The sequence below is a fragment of the Puma concolor genome, chromosome C2 (genome assembly GCF_028749965.1).
Source record: "Puma concolor isolate L17-30 chromosome C2, mPumCon1.1.hap2, whole genome shotgun sequence".
Lineage (NCBI taxonomy): Eukaryota > Metazoa > Chordata > Mammalia > Carnivora > Felidae > Puma > Puma concolor.
The window spans coordinates 10,304,799-10,324,805 of NC_141675.1; the positions used below are offsets into that span (position 1 = coordinate 10,304,799).

General features: G+C 46.7%; 1 protein-coding gene and 1 pseudogene across 4 annotated transcripts in view; both read left to right on the forward strand.

Annotated features, from left to right (window-relative positions):
- Positions 1 to 20,007, forward strand: part of ACKR2 (atypical chemokine receptor 2) — a 52,645-nt gene that overhangs the window by 26,540 nt on the left and 6,098 nt on the right. Inside the window, exon 1 of one of the 4 annotated variants that reach the window (XM_086720570.1) lies at positions 5,345 to 5,396. The exons of 1 other annotated variant lie outside the window; for it this stretch is intronic. In XM_086720570.1, coding sequence (XP_086576696.1) covers positions 5,357 to 5,396 — 40 coding nt within the window. In that variant the 5' untranslated portion in view covers positions 5,345 to 5,356. Of the gene's footprint in view, positions 1 to 5,344; positions 5,397 to 10,016; positions 10,180 to 20,007 lie in introns of those variants that run through there. 2 more of the 4 variants (XM_025913985.2, XM_086720572.1) reach the window with 2 other exon arrangements.
- On the forward strand, positions 7,229 to 9,521 carry LOC112850058 (putative uncharacterized protein C6orf52 pseudogene; annotated as a pseudogene).

Consider the following 20,007-nt stretch of genomic DNA (forward strand, 5'->3'; position numbering starts at 1 on the left):
TAATTGTGTTTTGGTTTTATTTTGCATTAGGGAATAGCGTCAAAGCTTTGATTTTATCAAAAGTATTCCATGAGACAGAGCTGGTATGAGTATTTAAGTTTCAAAAAGGTGATGAGTTGATTTAGAGAGAATATTCATACAATAATATGTAGTACAGGTGGTACGGGGATGTGGCAAAAAATGTGAAAGGCAGGGGGCACCTGGGTGGTTCAGTGGATTAAGTGGCTGTCTGACTTTGGCTCAGGTCATGATCTTGTGGTTTGTGAGTTGGAGCCCCGCATCGGGCTCTCTGCTATCAGTGCAGAGCCTGCTTTGGATCCTCTCTCTCTCTCTCTCTCTGTCTCTCTCTCTGTCTCTCTGTCTCTCTGTCTCTCTCTCTCTCTGCTCCCCCCCCCCCACTCACACACACTCCCTCTCCCTCTCTCTCAAAATAAATAAAACATTACAATTTTTTTAAGAGGTGGAAAAAACGTGAAAGTGGTAGCAATCCTGTTTTGAATCACTGGATCAGGAGATAGGAATCACTTTCATTTTACAGAATTTGAGAGGTTCTTCTGGTTCAGCCCAGCAGTCCCTGCAGCCCTGAATGGGACCGGGGGCTGACGTAAATACACGGTATTTAGGAAAAGCTCAGCAATCCTGGTCCACACCCTTTTATTTCTGGATACACTCAAGGGCAGCATTTCAAACCGTAGGTCACCACCCAGAAGCGGGTTGTGAAATCAGTTAAGGGACCACGTCCAGCATTTAGAAAATATGAAATAGAACAGAGTAGAAAATATCAAAGCATGTTGTGGGTAGTTAGGGTAATTATTATTTTGTGATGCTTATGCTTGGACCGCCAGGCAAAATACATTTCCTCCAGTGGGTTACAGGGGAAAGCATCTGCTCTGTGGAAACAGCCTTGCCTTAACCCAAGCCTCTCTCTATAACCCTTGAGCCTCTCTCTATATTCAGAGCCCTCTATTTTGGAGGGATTGAGTTCTCCAGGAGGGAGGACTGGGACCAGGCCAAATAGGCCCCTGGAGCTTTTCAATGTCAGTGTCACCTTCCTGATCTCAGCCTGATGTTCCTCTTTCCAGATTTTCAGCTCACACCTAGGTCTTTTGCTTCCAAACATTCCATCACATTTCCAGTTACAGCATTTCTTTGTCTCCTATGGTTTCCTCATTTTGTGGCCACACTTCCCACTCCAATGTGCAATATCTGGGTGGAGGATGTGTTCATCCTGAAGCAGCCTCTGCGTTGTTCTGCCCCACCTCTTCTAGGATCTGCCATCCTGGGGAACCAGAGGAGGCAGAGGGTCCTCTATAGATCTCAAGGGGTTCAGCCCCCCGATTTGGCTTAGCACTGTCTCCCATTGATCTCCCTAAGGGTGACTGGGTGGCGATTTGAGGGAGCAATCCTTGGATAGAGTACGTAGATAACTGTGTTGGCAGACCCTAAGACAAAGGGTTGAGTGTACATTTTAGTTTGGTCTATATGAAATTGCCGTTTTAATAAGTCCAAGAAGATCGGCGATTGGTAAGGTCATGTGGTTCAAGTAGTAGTTTATTTAGGAGACACAGGCAGGAGAGTAGGGAAGTGAGGCAGGGGAGGGAAGGACGCCAATAAAGATTATGTTACCTCTGTTACCCTGTGGGTAGCTGCAACCTGGAGAAACTCAGGGTAGTATACAACACACATCTCAGGGGCAAGGTTGGTGGGGTAGTTTTGTACCAACTCACCCCAGTCATTTGTTAAGGAGTCTTGAGGGGAGGGGGGGCGACCATATGGCTGGGCAGGGGCAAAACAGGCTTCGTTAGCCAGAGCAAGCCCTCAGAGGAAGTAGTGTGGGCACTGCCAGTGGGAAGTCAGCAGTGTATATTGAGCAGGTGAGGCCAGAGTGAGGCCAGGGGATAGGAGGACCACCAAAGCGTCCACTGCGGGTGAGGCCACAGGATAGGAGAATCACCAAAGTGTCCGCTGTAGAAGCTATTCCCATGGATTTTCAAAGTGCCATTGGCTCTTGGCCACATGCTCGAGTGTATAAGAAAACACGGTCATAGTTTTCTATAATAACTTATTTTCTGTTTTGAGACCCTAATCCACAGGATATTGAAAAGTAAGCCTCAGTTACTGTGAGGGTCACCCATTTCCCAGAACCTCATCACTTCTATGAGATTCAGTCAGTGCCAAGGTTCAACACTGTACCATCTGGTCTTTGGTGGCATCTGCCCATGGGGGTCTTCACTTAGATGTCATTTCCTGCCTTCCTGTTGGTCACCAGTCCCTCCCATCCACACTCAATCTGATCCGCTGGCACCTTCAGCCCCGGCAGGGCACTGAATACGTCATTCAACTGCTTCTGTGCCAGGTGAGGGTGTGGGATGGGGGCTGCCTGTAGCCTTGCTCATCTTGGATTCACCATTACCGTGTCCCTCTGCCTCTGGACCCCATAAACCCCAGGACTCTGGCTGGGAGGCAGAGCACAGAATCTCTCTAATGTCTACATTGACTTGCTTCTCTCAGACCTCTTATCTTCTCCCTGGCCTGGGGAGTAATTTTTTAGATTGATACAGGTTAGAAAGGGAAGCTTGATTTCCTCAAGCCCCTGTATTCCCGTATCATAAATGTGTTTAAAAAATATTTTAACATGGGATGCCTGAATGGCTCAGTCCATTTAGCATCTGACTTCACCTCAGGTCGTGATCTCATGGTTCATGGGTTCAAGCCCTGCATCGGGCTCTGTGCTGACAGCTCAGAGCCTGGAGCCTGCTTGGGATTCTGTGTGTCGCTCTCTTTCTGCCCCACCCCCACTTGCACTCTGTCTCTCTCTCTCTCAAAAATGAATAAACATTAAAAAACTTTTTTTGTAAATGAATAAAAAAATGAAAATATTTTAAAAATTATATTTCAGAATTTTTTAAACTTTTTATTTTAAAATAAAATTATCTAAATTATAGACATGAATTTTAAGAAATAATTCCAAGAGCTCCTGTATACCTTTCATCCAGTTTCTCCCCTTGTAACATCTTGCAAAACTATAGTACAATGTTGTGTCCGGGAAATTGATATTGATACAATCCCCCTACTTTATTCAAGTGTGACCAGTTTTCTGTGCACTAGTGTGTGGTGTGTGTGCATGTGTGTGCATTTAGTTCCATGCAGTTTTATCTCATGTAGATTTGTGTGACCGTGAGAACAGTTCTGTCACCATGAGGGCCCCTCATGCCATTCTTTCATAGTCAAACAATTGCCATGCTCTTCCTTCCTTAAACCCTGGCATCCACTAATTTGTTCTAATCTGTTTGGTCTTGAATAGTGTTCCATGGTAGGCATGGAATTTACTTAATCATTTTCCCACCAAGGACAACTGGATTGTTTCAAGTTCTGAGGCATATAATTGGTTTTTAACATATATTGCTTTATGTTTTTAAAAACATTATTCTGAGAGAGAGTCCAAGGCTTTGTTACACTATCCCAGGGGTCCATTGGCACAAAAGTGTAGTTCTAAAGGAGAAGAGGACTATGTATCTCCACATTTCCTTCTCTCCATAGGGACTGGGTCGGAATGGGAACCACAGAAGGAGCTATTTCAGAGCTTCACGTCTTCTGTGCTGCTGGGGGAAACCTGAGGCAGGTGGTCTCTGTCACCACAGTGAGTCACCAAGCTGATCTTCACTGTAATGAGGGGAGTGTGTCTGTGGAAAGGAGAGTCGGAATGAGAAGGGCCCGGAAGAAAGAGAGGGGCCCAGGCACATGACAAATTTAAACCCAACCATGGCCCCAAACTTAAGGAACATCTGTTATGCTCACGATGGGGTGGTGAGTGATTCTGAGGAGACAGAGGGCTTGTCTCAGGGCCAAGTCCCATACCTGTATCTTCAGGGGCAGGGAACAGCTGGGAGAAGTGAGCTGTGAGTGGGCTAGAGCATTCAAGGATGCAAAGACTCAGAGCTAGAAGTGACTGTGATAGCACAAGCTGCTGGGAGTTTTAGCAGAGGCAACCTCCTGCTAGGTGCAAGCCCATTTCATTCGGCGACCTCAGCTGGCACTGATCTACACTTGACTTCACCTCTTTTGGTTGGAGGAGTCAGGGCACACATTGTGATGACCACTGAACCTCTGTCCTCCAAGAGTAGACCCCTAACTGGGGTGTTTTGGAGGAAGCTCGTGCTATATCTAAGTACCAAGGAATGTCAGTAGCTAAGAAGCCATTTAGGAGAAAGATGCTACAGAAAGGTCAGGGGTGCATCAGAGTCTGCAGGAGGAGACCATAAGTCATCAGAGGTAAACCAGCCACCATTGTGCAACTGCTAAAGAATGAATGGGCGTTGGCATTGAGCATCAGTGGCTGCTCAGCTTACAAGAAGAGTGACAACCACACAGTACATGCCTCCCGATGGATGAATAGCACCACCTGTGAAGTATAAGAGCTGAATCTGATCAGATCTCTAGCTTCCAATTTATAGGAAAACAAGAGGGCAGAGAAACGTTCAAGACCACCACAAGGATGCAATCAGCACAGTCTAGACCATGGGAAACCTGACATACAGGACGAACAACCAGTTTCCTCAATAAGTTTTGAGGAAAAGCAAAAAGATGGAGGTGGAGAAAGAACCTATAGGTTTAAAAAGACAATATATAAACCAACCATTCACAGTGTGTGGACCTTCCTCTATAGACAGAAAAAGCCTCAGGGACTGGAGTCTGTGTACAAAAAACATTAGTACCAGCCTTAGATAAGAGTAGGTAATTCTTGGGGAGGCTTTCTACATAGAAGCATGTGTTCCCTCAGTAAACTTTTACTGAGTGTTTGCAGTGTGTCCATCCCATTGGCCAGACTATGGTGCGAGGGATCCTCAGATGGGTGACAAATAACTTCTGTCCTGGAACAGCTAACTAGATCTGAGTTGGAACGGTTGGAGAGCAGGAAGGAGAAAAAATCAAACAGAATATTCACGTACATTGTAGGCAAGAGAACACTGATATGGGAGCCAGAAAACCCTGGTGGGTTCTCGTCAACCGTGTGTTTCTGGGCAAGGCTCTCTGAGCCGTAACGTAAGCGCTATATTAAAGCTAACATGTAATATGTGGTTGAAGACATTTTGATAAGTGAACAAATACATTGATTTCAAACAAATAAGCTTGTAGCAAGGGACTGGTAAGTGGTACAAAGGTTACATATGCACCCCCCCCCAGGCTGAAAGCAGCCCCCTCCTAGGGCCCTGAACATGACAGGCTGGGCAGATGTACAAAAGGAGAGACATGTCTGGGTGGCTGGAAGGGATCAGCCGGTGGGGGCAGCACAGAAAGAGGAAATGGAAGAGGTGAGATGAGTAAAATTTCCTTCCTGTTGTGCTGTCAATGGAGCATGATAGGAAGAAGTTGGTCTGGCCTGACATCTAATCAAAGTAAGTAAACATGGGCTTTACCAGAACTTCTAAACTTGGGGGCAAGTTTGTTTAGGAGTTCCAACTTCAAGACCCTAGAGAGGGTCCGACTGACCCTGTCACGGGCTTAGCCCAGAATGGGGTGAAGTTTGCCCAGGGAAGACAGAGAAATGGAGAGAAAGAGATCGAGAGTGAGGCAGAGGATGAGGCAGGGCCAAATTGGGGCTTGTCCGTCAAAACGTCAGCTTGTCCAGTGCTGGTTGGGTTATGTCAGCAAATCAACTGCCCGGCTCTCTAGCTTCTGCTCTGTGAGGGTAGCACCAGGTACTCTGTGTGCAGATGAACCACTCTGACTGTGAGGAATTTGTGGTCTGGTAGGAGACAGATTTGTCCTTGAACAATATTTCCCTTACAGACTCAGGAAGCTCAGAGCAGGGCATTAGGGATGTTTGGAGAGGCCTGGAGAGACTTGAGGAAGCTTCTGGGGAGGAGATGGGCTTAGAGTTGGCTGGCAGAGGACAGGAAGGGTCAGGCTGCAGGCAAAATGTCCACAGGTTCACAGTTGGTCCTTGGCTGGCAATAGAAGCAGATGTTTTGAAAATGTGATGCCACTTTTTGCTGTAATGGTAAATGTGTCCAGTGTGTTAAAATTGTGTGTTAGGAGTGTGTCAGGACAGTATGAATTTTAAGGTCTCCATTCTGAAGTTGAAGCAGCACTGTATCCTGTAGGAGAGGCCCTGTGCATCCCAGCTGCCTGTCATCAGGGTCTGGGTCCACACTCTTCACAGGGCAAATAATTGTTGCACTTCTTGAAGAGAGCAAAGAAGATGAGTTCAGAGACTTCTTCCCCCCAGCTCACTTTGATATGGGGACGTCCCCTTTGTCCTTGACTGGTGCTGTCTCTGCTTTGGCTGCTTTGGGCTGGTGGAGAACAGCGAGTAACTAAACCCCAGGAGGAGAGCACTTTCTCTGCAGGAGAGAATTTGGGCAAGTGCTGCCCAGCTGTCTGCCACCTGCACTTCTCAGCAACAATCCCTGGGCAGAGAAGAGGGGGTCAAGAAGGAAAAGCGCAGGACAAGCGGTGGGCCGGTGCTGCTACTGGGCCAGGATTGGGGTGGGTCTGTGGAGGGCAGGGTAATTCCGGGAGAGTCTACCTAGCCAGGCTCAGACCTTCCTGGAATTCTCTGCCCCCCAGAACCATGACTGACTTCCTCTAGCTGGAAACTGCCCATTCCAGGAGGACCCAGCCCTTGCTCGGAAGATGCCTCAGTGAATTCCAGGGAAACCTGGCCACCCATGCAAGGGCTCTGAACCCTCACAACCTGCCCTGCATACCAGAGTGTAGGTGTTTGAGGTGCTATGGGTGGAAATTCAACTCAACAGGAAGCAGATGGGCTGAGATATTTCAAAAGAGGATGAGAGGAGTGCCTGGGTGGCTCAGTAGGTTAAGCATCTGACTCTTGATTTCAGCTCAGGTCATGATCCCAGGGTCGTGGGATTGAACCCTGCATTGGGCTTCTCACTTAGTGTGGAGCCTGCTTAAGATTCTCTTTCTCTTCCTCTGTCCTTCTCCCTCAGCTCATGCTCTCTCTCTCTCTCTCAAAAAAAAAAAAAAAATTGAGGTGATTTGAACAGCAAAATCAATGATAATAATGGAATAAAATTAATACTCATAAGTCCATGCTGATATATATAAATAAATAGAAGGGCCAAGTCTTTCTTACAGCAAAATCCAATTAATAAATATAAAAAGAACGATAGAAGTTGTGAGAAGGTGAGAGGTCTTAGCCCCTGAGCTGGAATTTTTAATGCAGAAATTCAAACTGGCCTCATTTTGTAAAGTTTCTGGGTAAATGGCTGGGCAGGAGAGTTTTGCAAGTTTTGGCATAGCTCAGCAAAAGCAATTATCACTCGTACTGGCAAAGGGTGAAGCCAGTGTTCCAGACCTGCCAGGGTTACCACTCGGGCAACTGGTTTGAGCAATAGCACAGAGGTTACTCTCTTTCTGGTTATGCAGCAGATGGAAGTGCATGGAACCTCTGGACACCGAGCTGAAACTCTGGTCGTGTGTCAGGAAAGCACAGCTCTGGCAGAAAGACAGGATGAAGACCCACTGGAAGATCCAAATCTTCTTTTGACTATTGAAGAGTTAAATAAGGAGTTTATGGTGAAAAGTAAGGACCTATGGCTCTCTCTTGAGTTGCCACTGGCAGCTTTTGGATACAGTTCACTCTAAAATCCCAAATGAGGGGCACCTGGATGGCTTAGTTGGTTCAGTGTCTGACTTCAGCTCAGGTCATGATCTTGTGGTTCCTGAGTTCGAGCCCCGCTTTGGGCTCTGTGCTGACAGCTCAGAGCCTGGAGCCTGTTTTGGGTTCTGTGTCTCCCTCTCTCTTTGCATCTACACTACTTGTACTCTCTCTCTCAAACCTAAGTGAAACATTAAAAAATAAAATAAAATCCCAGATGAGACCCCAAAGGAGCATGATGGTCATTAAGCTACCCAACTGTCACATTAATTACATCTTGTTTTGTTTTTGTTTTTGAAAAAAAAAAAAATTCTCCCAAGAATGTCCTGGATTCTGTATGCACATACAAATCTCCAGGACTTCAGTGTGACCGACATGATAAAATGTGATATAAATAAACTTTACTAACACACACACACACACACACACACACACACACACACACACAGAATGATAGAGATAGAAAATCACCATTTGGGAAACAACACAGTAATAATTGTCAGAAAGCGTCATCAATGAATGTTAATATTAGCGGGCAAAAGTTGATAAGAAAGGGTATTTGCATAGTCTCAAAGTACCTCCCTACAAGATGCTTCTTAATTACAAAAGAATAAGTAGTAATTTCACAGTGGAAACCCTGCAGACACTATTTTACCGGGTGATTAAAGTTAATGTTGCCAGTAATGAGACATACTGAAATCATGGACATCTGGTATAATGCACTCAGAAGGACACAACATCACTTCTGTGTGTTCCTGCCTAAAATACATAGCCATAATTTACCCTTGAAGAAGCATCAAACCAAAAGTTAGGGATATTCTACGGTTCTCTTCAAAACTATCAAGGTCATGAAAGACAAAGCAAGACTGAGGAACTACCCTAGAAATGGGGAGACTAAGGAGCCATAACAACCAAAAGCAATGTGGGAGTCTGCTTCGGATCTTGGACCAGAGAAATGACATTAGTGAGACAGTTGGTGACATTTGAATAAGGTCTGTAGATTAGTGAATAGTATTGTGTCAATGTTAGTTTCTTGCTTTGGATCATTATTCTATGGTTCTGTGGTTAACATTAGAGGAAGCTGGCTGACAGGCATATAAGAATTTTTTGTGCTAAGTTTGCAAATCGAAAAATTATTTTAAAATAAAAAGTTGGGAGAAGGGGAGGATGAGGAAGGAGCCTAGGTTCTAGAACTTAGCTGTCCTCATTCTCTCAAGAGAATTATACGGAATGAAAACAAGCCAGTCTTAAAAGGTTATCCATCCCTGGGATGGAACCAGGGCTCTGTGGCTTCTGTTGGGCATCTCCCTACTCCTAATTGTCCTATTGGTAACCAGCACTTAGCCTGGAGACACTTGGAGACCCCCCGCTTGAAACGTCCTCTGCTCCCTTCTGTTGGAGTGAGAACTCATCATGGCCTGGCCTCCACTCTAGGTGGCCCGTGGACCCCAGGGAAAGGCAAAAGTTTAAGGCCATGTCCACCTCTCTGGGGACATTCAGTTCTCATCATTACTGTCTGAGGGAGGCAGCATCCCCACCCCCAATACAGATCTGAATGGCAAGGCTCAGAGAGGTGAAGACACCATCTCTAGATCACATAGAAGGTACACACAGAGCCAGGTTCAAGCCGGGCAGTGTGTTGACCCCAGTGCCAGTGCCTGTGACCACCTGGCATTATTCTGTTACTGCTTAATTCAAGTAGAGACAACAGGCATTCACCAAGCACCTGCTGTGTATCAGGCTGCAGGGGGTTGGAGGTAAGGGTGGCTAGACATCATCCCTGGGCCACAGGTACTGTCCCGGAAGAGAGGTACCTTCATCTTGGCAAGCATATGGTGGCAGAATGTCACACACACATATTCATTCAGTTTCTGCTCTTTTCTGGCCCTAGGCTTAGGCTGGTGGGTTCGGTACAGTCCTTGCCTGGGAGTTCCTGACCCAGTAGGAGAGCAGACAAGTAAGTAGGCAGAGGGAGAAGAGTGGGGGTGGAGAGGGAAGATGGTTTGGAAAGTCTAGGAAATGAAAATATTGCTGACACTTTGGGGGGCAGATGCAGCAGGGCTTGCTGGGAGTTAAGGCCAGAGGAGATGAGGGGCAGGATGGGGTAGGATGGTACTGGAGAGATGTCTGAAATCAATGCAGCTGGAGGTTGGGGAAAGCTGCCTAGCAAAGGCCTGGAGTTCTGAACTGCGGCTGTTCATCATCTGCTTGGCTCCCCTGCTGGGGAAATGGTCCAGAGAGGTGTGGCTGGGGACACATGTTTTCCAAAGACATTAGACTGTCTTTGGGTGGGGGGAGTTGCTCCTTCAGGGGGGCGGTCATTTGAGCTTGACTCATTTCAAATGAGGGGAAATAGCTTATGGCTCGCAGCTGAGGCGGGGCAGGGGCAGGCCCAAAGGGGATGCTTTGTTCCAGCCTCAGAACAGGATGTGTTCAGGGCACTGTCCAGAGAGGAGGTTCGCACTCCCTCTACACTTCCCTGAGGAAGAAGGACCCGGGTGCTGCTGCTCTCCTGGATAAGGTTGGACATCCCCAGGCAAGTTGGTCTGGCTCTGGTAGGTTATGGCCACTGCTGGAATGGGGTGGACTCTACCCAGGGGAGAGGGGAGAGACTGCATCCAGGGACTTGGAGAGTGGCCACAGGTGTGGGGAGAGGGAAGTGCTAACAGGTCAGTGTGGAGCTTTCTCTCTGGGACAACTCTTGGAACAAGTGCCTCAGCACTAGGGAGTAGGCAGTTTGCTGGTTCCTTCCCTCTTTGGCTCCAGCTCTGAGAATCTGCTTTGTGGATTCTGTAAGACCCTGAAAGTTGGTGTCAAACATGGCTGTGTGGTCTCAGGGATTCCCTTTTGTCTCTGGGTCTCTGGTTCCCCAGCTGAGACAGATGAGAAGGTCTTTAAGGGCCCCCTCCAAGGGCTGAGGTTATTCTTTGCATGTCAACACTCTTTCCTTATGCCGCTTTGCTCTCTCTTGTTACCCCTCACCCAAGTTCTGAGCCCCCTCTTGCCCCAGATAGTCTCAGAATTTCCTCTTATCCCTCTTAAGCTAAGCCAAGAGTCATTTTGGGGCCTGGAAGGGAACCAATAATTCTATGTCAGGCACTCACCTAATTATTATAAAACCTCCAGGAAGGAGATATTTTACAGGTGAGAAAACTAAGGCTCAGAGAGGCTAAGTAATTTGCCTGGGGTTACTCAGCCATTAAGAAGTAGACCAATCTCTTCTGTCTATTCCATGCTGCACCATGCTGAGTATACCACCCTCCCTGGGGGTAGTGGAGGTGGTGATTGTGTTTCATTTTGAACCAAGAATAATGCCGAAATGTAAATGCAGGCAACAGTGAGAGAGACAAAGGAAAGAAATGCAAAAATGATTTGGGAAACATGTGAAAATCATACCTTCTTCTGCAACAGCAGCTCTTTAAAGAGTAGGGCTCTGTTTCTGATTCTGTGTCTCCCTCTCTCTCTGCCCCTCCCCCGTTCATGCTCTGTCTCTCTCTGTCCCCCCCCCAAAAAAATAAATAAACGTTGAAAAAAAATTTAAAAAAAAAAAAAAAAAAAAAAGAGTAGGGCTCTAAACTTGCTGAGTTTTTATTAACTGAAGTAAGCTCTGGGAGGAGGGGTTGCCCTGTGAGTTTCTCAATGACATCAACATCCCCATTCCCTGATAAGAGCCAGGAAACATTGAGTAATGTGGGGTCCCAGGGAGCATGGGGAACAGGAGGGCCTCACAGATCCCAGGGGCCAGGAGCCGGGGAGTCTATCAGGAGACTTCAAAGGCACTCACACCCTGCAGGGGACCAGACAAGGCCACTCTCTTCCAGCCAGGCTCTCTGATTCCACAAATCCGGGGAGGTTTAGTGCAGTGGATGGAGCCATGGGCATGAAAACAGACAAAATTTACCAAAATATTCCCAGAGACTATTCCTGGAGGCAGCTAGCCTCTTTTCTATTTTTCTCTTACATTTCCACATTTTACATTGAGCATGTATGATTTTTGTAAGCAGGAAAAATACATGTTAGAAAAGTAAAGAGAGAAGGAGAGCATGTAATGGTCCACTGCTCGGAGATTCAGAGCTCTAAGGTCAGCTCTGCCTAACTTGTAGTGAGTGTGGCTCTGGGCTTTCTGTGAAACCGGGGAGGTGACACATGCTGCCTGTAATAAGGGAGCCAGGAGGACTTGGAGGGCCAGGATATAAAGGCGCCTGGAGAAGTAAGGGGCCCCGTGTACACGTCAGGACCGGTTACTATTGTTTCCACAGTGTTTTGTGCATCACAATGAATTTAAATGCAGTGCTTTCCACAGTGGACCATGAAGAGGGCATCTGTCCTTTCCCCTGAGTCTGAGGTGAGAGCTCACAGCAGTGGCGCTCCCAGTGTGTGGTCCAGGGCTCTGGCCCTGGAGCGGACTGCAGGGACTCAATTTCTGACTCTGCAGCACACTTGCTGAGTATCCTTGGGCAAGTAACTCCCCCTCTCTGAGCCTCAGTTCCTCATTTACAAAATGGAAATAACAATAGTGTTTATCTCCTAAGGTTGTTGTGAGCAGTGAGGACATGAATACGTAGAAAGTTTGGAGGAGGGAGTCTACAACTGGCCTGTTATTTTCTTTGAGAGGCAGTATAACTTAGTGTTCTAGAGCATGGACTCTGGATTTCAGTTCCTGGACCTACTACTACTCCCTTGCCAGGTGACATTGGGCCAGTTCCCTAATCTCTCTGTGTCTCAGTGTTTTCAGCTAGAAAATGGGGCTGATGATAATATTTAACTTCTGTAAGGTAAATGTGAGAATTAAATAAGTTAATACATGTATAGCTCCTTGCCCCAGCACACCATCAGGGCTCTGTGGTGTTAGCTGTTATAAAGAAGGCACGAGGGACGCCTGGGTAGCTCAGTCAGCTAAGCATCCAATTTCAGCTCAGGTCGTGATCTCTCTGCTCTGGGGTTCGAGCCCCACGTTGGGCTCTGTGCTGACAGCTCAGAGCCTGGAGCCTGTTTCAGATTCTGTGTCTCCGTCTCTCTCTCTGCCCCTCCCCCGCTTGAGCTCTTCTCTCTCTCCCTCTCAAACAAAATACACATTAAAAAAAAAAAAGATGGCACGAGATTTACTCATCGCGACATTCTTTGCTGTAAGCGCTATTTATTTTATGGGTGAGAAGACAGGCTTGTGCAAGTCACGGGTTCCAGAATGGAAGCCTTGACTTTATGTTAGGGCTGGCAGGGCCTGAAGTTTAAGTCCAAGGGCATCCCAAATGAAGCGGTGAAGCAGAGTCCCAGTTTCCCACCGCCCCCACCCCCCCCCCCGCCCGCCATAGGTTATTCATGATTTCTCTTCCTGTGTGCCATTCCTGAGACACTAGACATTTTTCCTTGTGTCCTCCTTGTGTGGCTCTTGGTTCTTTTCCTGTTTTTCATTCATGTACCATCAACCCCCCAGCCAGTCTTCCATTCAGGCACCCTGAGCAATGGCAGTCTGGTCTCCTGTCACTTCTTCATCTCTAGTCCCCATCCTTCACCCCTGTCTTTTAATGAGCTAGCCCAGACTCAGCTTGGGTTCAGATCCCAGCTCTGCTACTAACTAGCTGTGTGGCCTTGGGCAAGTTCCTTAGCCCCTCTGTGGCTATGTTTCCTTGTATGTAAAATTGACATAATAATAGTACCTGCCTCTGAGTGGTATTGCGAGGATGAAATGAATGGATGCGTGCCAAGTTCTGAGAATAGAGCCTGGCCCAAGGTAAGTGCTCTGTAAGTGGTGGGTATGTGTTACTATTGTTGTAATTGTCATTACACAGTAGAGGTTAATATCTGGCGTTTTCCCAAATGGAGGAGGAAACTGGAGTGATCCCATCACTGTTACCAGTTCCCCCAAAGGCAAGTTTTCTTCTACCTGTAACCTAAGGCCAGAGCACTTTCCGCAGCCAGACCCTGTGGTCAGAGAGTGAGTCACTTCATAACCCCTTGCCTCAACTTTTCCTTCCACAGCTAGGCCAGGAATGCAGAATGGGAAAACCAGAGTTAGAGGCACAGAGGGCTCACTCCAAGCTGAGCCAGGGTAGAGTCCAGGCCTTGGGACTCTGTCTCCATCCCAGTCTTCCCAGAGCAGTTAGGGGAGCTCCTGAGGGAGGAAGCTGGGGGTAGCCAGAGGGCACATCCTCTGACACTGGGTCTAGGGAGGCTGTGCCAGCTGGAGATAGCACTTGAACATGGCTGGAGCGGAAGCAGTGGGCTGGACATGCCACATGGCCAGGAGCTCCCAAGGCCACTGTGGCAGGGCTGATCCAGGCTGGGAAAATGACCCACAGAAGGAGTGTCTTGCCTTTGCTGTGTTCAGGGCACCAGTAAGGGAAGGCAGGAAACCAGGCAAGGGACAAATGAGGCGAGAAAAGAAGGGATGAAAAGAGGTGACAGTACTGATGAGGTCCATGGTCATTTGTTGACTGCCTCTAAGTGCCAGCCCTGTACTGGTGAGTTCCAACCCCTGGGTGTCCCCAGTCTAGCAGAGGAGGCGAGCGATTCTCTAAAGGGAACTTTACTCAAGGAGGTAGGTACCAAGGCTGAGGAGTGACCTTCTGTGGTGCTTGGGGGCTGGGGCAAGGGTTACGCCAGGCTAGTGGCCCGGGCAGGCTTCTGGGAATGAAGAATTTAGGTTGCATTTTAAAGGATATGATTTCCAAATTGTAAGGAAGCCAGCATAATTTTTGTTCGCTAGAAGTGATTTCAGATGTTATTCTTGGTTTCACATTTTGAAAGCTAGTGTGGCCTTTTTGGGGTCACATTTGACCTTGTTTATTTGTTTGCTAGTCACAGCTGCACTGTGGGCAGCACACTCAGCATGGCTGTGCCGTGGGCACGTGAGAGGGGACAGGGTGGCCCTGTCTCCAAGGGTTCTTGGCTGGAGAGGAGGGCAGCCATGGGGTGATGTGGCAGGTGGAGGGGAAAAAGTGATGGGAGACTCGGACAGGGACATAGTGAAATGGGCAGGATTAGGTCAGGCTTCATGGGGTCCTGATCAGGGGTATGCCAGTAAAGGTTTCATAACCAGCTCTCAGTGGTAGTGGTAGTGGTGGAGGCCACGTGCAAGGAGAGGAAGCTCCAATTCGTAGCATTTGTTGCGGTGTACATATTCCCACCATGACTAATTTCAAGCTACCAACTCATCCCCAAATGAAGAATTGGTTAATTTCATGGTTGTTTGTTGGATGCCTCCCAGATGTTGTATAACTGGCTCTCATGAGCCTGTGGGAGCTGCCTCAGCACATTAATGACTTTGAATCTTCTCTGCCACTGGTTGCTAAGGTCAGAAGTCCCCCTACCAAAGGCCCATCCTTCAAATTCAGGTTTGGTCCGTGTTGAAAGGAGAGCTAGAGGGAAAGTGTCACCCGTTCTACCTTGTACTGTGGGGGCCATCCAACCTGGGGTCCATCATTTGCTGATCTGAAGCCGTGGGCAATTGGACTCCACCCTTCCAAACCTCAGTTTTCTCATCTGGAAAATGGGAATCCTAACAGTACTGCTTCCCAGAACTATGGTAAGGATTAAAAGAGAAAATTGCATCTGAGTATTCAGCTCATGGAAGGAGCTCAACTAACATGGCTGCCTTCTTGTCTAGATGGACATGGCAATATCCTCTCTCTTGTTGCCTCAACTATGACTTCTCTGAGAGGCCTTGGGAGGTGAGCCCTTGATCCTCAGGAGAAGACATTATTCTCCAGCCAAACATTCTTTCTGAGTCAAAGCTGGTGCCAGTCCAGGCCAGCAGCCTCAGGAAGTCACAAAGAGGATGATGTTACTGCTCCAGAGACAAGGTGTAGTTTGCCTTTGTGCCCTTGTCCTCAGTGTACGGGAAGCTCTGCTCACCTCGCCCTTCTCCCTCCTCTTTAAATCCTCCCTCTCTAGGTAGTTCCTAGATTCCCCCAAAAGTTCCACTGCAGAACTTCACACTGCTAATTCATACTGGATGTGAATAACTGATACCCTCATTTAATCCTCTCAAGGTATTGCTGGATACACCAAATGAATTCATACAATAAGGAAAAGTGAAAAGAAAAAAAGAAAAAATCAAGTGAGTCCAGAGGGACAGGTAGGGGTCAGTTAACAGAGACCTGAAGGGCAGTCAGGAACATGGTGGTCATGTTTCAGTGTGGCCACTGATCACTCACTGTATGCTTTGTACAAGTTGTTCCCCTTCTTTGAGTCTCAAGTTCCCCACCTGTGAGTTGAAGGAGGTGGATGCGATGCTCACTCACTCCCTCAGTCTGAGAAACTGACGGGAAAAGAGAGGGTCACAGGAAGTGTATTACTTATTGTCACTGTATCAAATCGCTTCAAATTCAGTGGCTTAAAACAACACACGTTTACTATCTCAAAGTTCTAGAGGTCAGAAGTCTAAAATGGGTCAGCAGGGCTATGTTTCTTCTGGAGGCTCAGCAAGAATCTGTTCCTTGCTTCTACCAGTTTCTAGAGGCTGCCTGCATTCTTTGTCTTATAACTGCATCGCTCTGACCTGTTTCCACCCTCACTCTCTGATTTGGACACTTTTACGTCCCTCTTATAATGACCCTTGTGATTACATTGGGCCTGCCTTAATCACATCTGTAAAGTCCCTTTTGACATATCAGGTAGGGATTAGGATGTGGGTATCATTGAGAGGCCATTATTCCATTGACCATAGGGAGGCTATGTTTCACAAGAGGTGCAGTAAAGCCTTGGGGGTATTAATAGTGAAGTCTACAGAGGCTAGACCAGCCACTGAGGGCAGTATCCTGGGCAGTCAGGATCTCCTGAGACCAAATCACGCATTTCTCAAGTGGCCCCTTTTGGTGACTGTTGGATAGGGCAAAACAGAGGACAGGGATGGGATGGCACCAGGGTCAAGGCACTGTTTCTAGTGTCTAAAACCTGGGATTCAGATACAGCTCAGCTATGTGATTGTGGAAAAGTAATCCCCTCCTGGATTAAATGGGGCTGATAGTTCCTTCCTGATTTGCCTTACAGGCCGGTCATAGTGGCTGTGAAGGTGCCTGACCAATTATCACAGGCACATGGGGGTGTTCCCTGATGCTGTCATTGTTGTTAGCATTATTGGTGAGAGTTATGGGAGGGGGTGGTGGTCCCAGAGGTCAAGAAGACCTGGAAAGATTCCCAGAGTGAAAGATCAGGAGGCCAGAGGCCCTGAGAGGGAAGGGAACAGTGTTTCAGTTGGAAGGAGCCTTGTAAAGGTGGCCTGGGCCAGCCTGGAGCCTGCTGACCCTGACCTCTGGCTTTGATCAAAGCAGTCATCCGACTTGGTTGTTTATTAAAGCAGGGACTTTGAGAAGCCAGGTCACGATCAACGTCAGTAATGCTAGACCAGAAGAGCCGATATTTAATTAGCGACAACTTCTGATTAATCATCCCTAAGGGGCACCTGGGTTGCTCAGTGGTTGAGCGTCTGACTTCAGCTCAGGTCATGATCTCACAGTTTGTGAGTTCAATTTCCACACTGGGCTTACTACTGTCAGCCTGTCAGCACAGAGCCTGCTTCGGATTCTCTGTTCCCCTCTCTCTGCCCTTTCCCCACTTGCACTCTTCCCAAAATAAAAATAAATATTTAAAAAAATAATCCCTAATCAGTTCCAAGTGCAGAAGAGTACTCCCTCCTCCCACCACAGCAGCTCATGGACTCCTGACACCAGCCATGTGCTAGGGGCGTCCTTACTGCTGCCCAGGAAAGGGAGGGGCTCAGGGACCGGAGGCCCTAGATGCACAGGAGGGGAGTGGAGAACCAGGAAAGGAAGGCACAGGGTGAAGTTTCTGGCCAGTCAGGAGCCCAGCCCTATATAAAGCTGCCCAGGCTGAGCTCCTGGATGGGGACAGGACATGTGTGTGATTTTCCCAAAATCTGGCCCAGATTCCATTTCACAGGAGCCCAAGGGTGGTGCAGAGGCTCAATGAGTAGGAGGACTTCAGGGACTCCCTGGGAGAAGTTCTGCCTCAGCAGCATTGTATATTTCCATCAGCTGTGAGGTCCCAGTGTTGCGGATACTTAGAAGAGTCAGCTGAGGGCCTGAGTCAATATTTCCTGCAGAATTCTACCTGGAAAAAAAAAATAGACAAAACTTCCAGGAAGGACTGGGGAAAATGTTTGCCATATATATGTAAAAAGCTAAATCGTTACCATATAAAACCTCTTATGAAATGAGAATCCCACCCATTAAAACAATAAATTATTCACAAAAGAAATACAAACTGGCACTGAACATATTAAAAAGTTCAACCTCACTTTAATCAAAGAATAAAAAATAAAACACAAAGGTATAAAGTGGGCTTGATTTGTATTTCTTGGTTTATGAACCATTGTCACCAGCCTCTAGGCCCCACTCTGGAGGCCGTGCATGATTGCTGCCAGAGTCATGTATTCTTTTTTATCTCCTACCTCTCTCCTTCAAAACCCTCTTCTTCACTGGTGAACAGTCTAATGTGTTGAACCTGAAGTCTCTCTCCTGGAACACACAACAGAATTGAGCATAATTCTTATCACTGGTTCATGTGAAGGTCTCTCTTAAAAATTATTTTTATATATTCTATTTTTTTTGAGAGAGAGAGTATGCACATGTGAGGAGGGGAGAGGCAGAGAGAGAGAGGGAGAGAGGGGGAGAGAGAGAGAGAGAGAGAGAGAGAGAGAGAGAGAGAGAGAGAATCTTAAGCAATCCACACGCGGCTCAGAGCCCATGACCCTGGGATCGTGACCTGAGCTCAACCAACTGAGCCACCAGGCACCCCTTAAAAATTATTATTTTTTTAAATTTCTTTTAATGTTTATTTATTTCTGAGACAGTGAGAGACAGAGCATGAGTGGGGGAGGGGCAGAGAGAGAGGGAGACACAGAATCTGAAGCAGGCTCCAGGTTCTGAGCTGTCAGTACAGAGCCTGACGCGGGGCTCGAACCCACAAACTGTGAGATCGTGACCTGAGCTGAAGTCAGTCGCTCAACCTACTGAGCCACCCAGGCACCCCAAAAATTATTTTTATTTTTTTTTTTTTTTTTTTTTTTATTTATTTTTGGGACAGAGAGAGACAGAGCGTGAACGGGGGAGGGGCAGAGAGAGAGGGAGACACAGAATTGGAAACAGGCTCCAGGCTCTGAGCCATCAGCCCAGAGCCCGACGCGGGGCTCGAACTCACGGACCGCGAGATCGTGACCTGGCTGAAGTCGGATGCTTAACCGACTGCGCCACCCAGGCGCCCCAATTATTTTTAATAATACAGTTAAAACCTGGGAAACCACTGCTCTGAGGGGAAACCACTGCACTGACCTGCCCTCATCCCATGCTTTGGGCTTCCGCCCAGGCAGCCACCATCTTGAATGTTGTCCCTATCATTCCCAAGCTTTCGCATTCATCTCTTTGAACTCCTTCAAAGTATTTTTGTTTCATTTGTTTTAATTCTATTAAAAGAATATCATGTATGTATTTTTATGAATCTTAGAAATGTTGGACATTTTCAAAAAGCAGTAAGGAGGTAGAGACTCACAGGATGGTGGTGAGGGAGTGAGGAAGGAATCTGGGACGTCTCCTATGTTTCAGTCTTAGGTGACTGAGTCAGTGGTGCTGTTCAGTTAGGTAGACGCAGGAGAGAAGAGGCTGGCGGAAAGATGATGGACTCTGTTCTTAACAAAGCAACATTTTAAGCTAACATTTACTGAGGGCCTACTACGTTCTGGGCACTCTTCATGGAGTGTGAAATGCTCTGAAGTGAATGATAATTTTTAAGCCTCACAAGAACCCTATGAAGTAGGCACTATTATTATTATCATTATCATTTTACAGATGGGGAAACTGAGGAATGGAAAGGTTTAGTAGGTTCTGAGCCTCTCAACGTGATGGCTCACACCTTTCTGCTACAAACCTAGATATACTGGATAAAATATGTTAAAACTATTGAATACTTACAAATAAAAATATTGATATAAAACTAAATATTTGTAATAAAATATTTTTAATATTTTAAAATATTTTAAAAATAACAAAAGCAAGGGAAATCCTTAGGCGACAGAGGTCAAAAAAATTAAAAGCCAGAGTGGGCACACTAGACATTTATGGGTAAAACAAATCCTACTGAAGACAAGCATTTGTTTTAAAAAAAAAAAAAAAACAATCACAAGCCACACATGAGGAAAAGTATGGTGATACAGTACATAGGTGAATTGGTATTCTCTAAGTAATAAAGAAAAATCTGAAAGATATTATCAGTTCTTTTTAAAAATTTTTATTATTTTTTAAATTTACATCCAAGTTAGTTAGCATATAGTGTAATAATGATTTCAGGAGTAGAATACAGTGTGTCTTCCTTAATGCTCATCACCCATTTATCCCATTCCCCACCCACAACACCTCTCACAACCCACT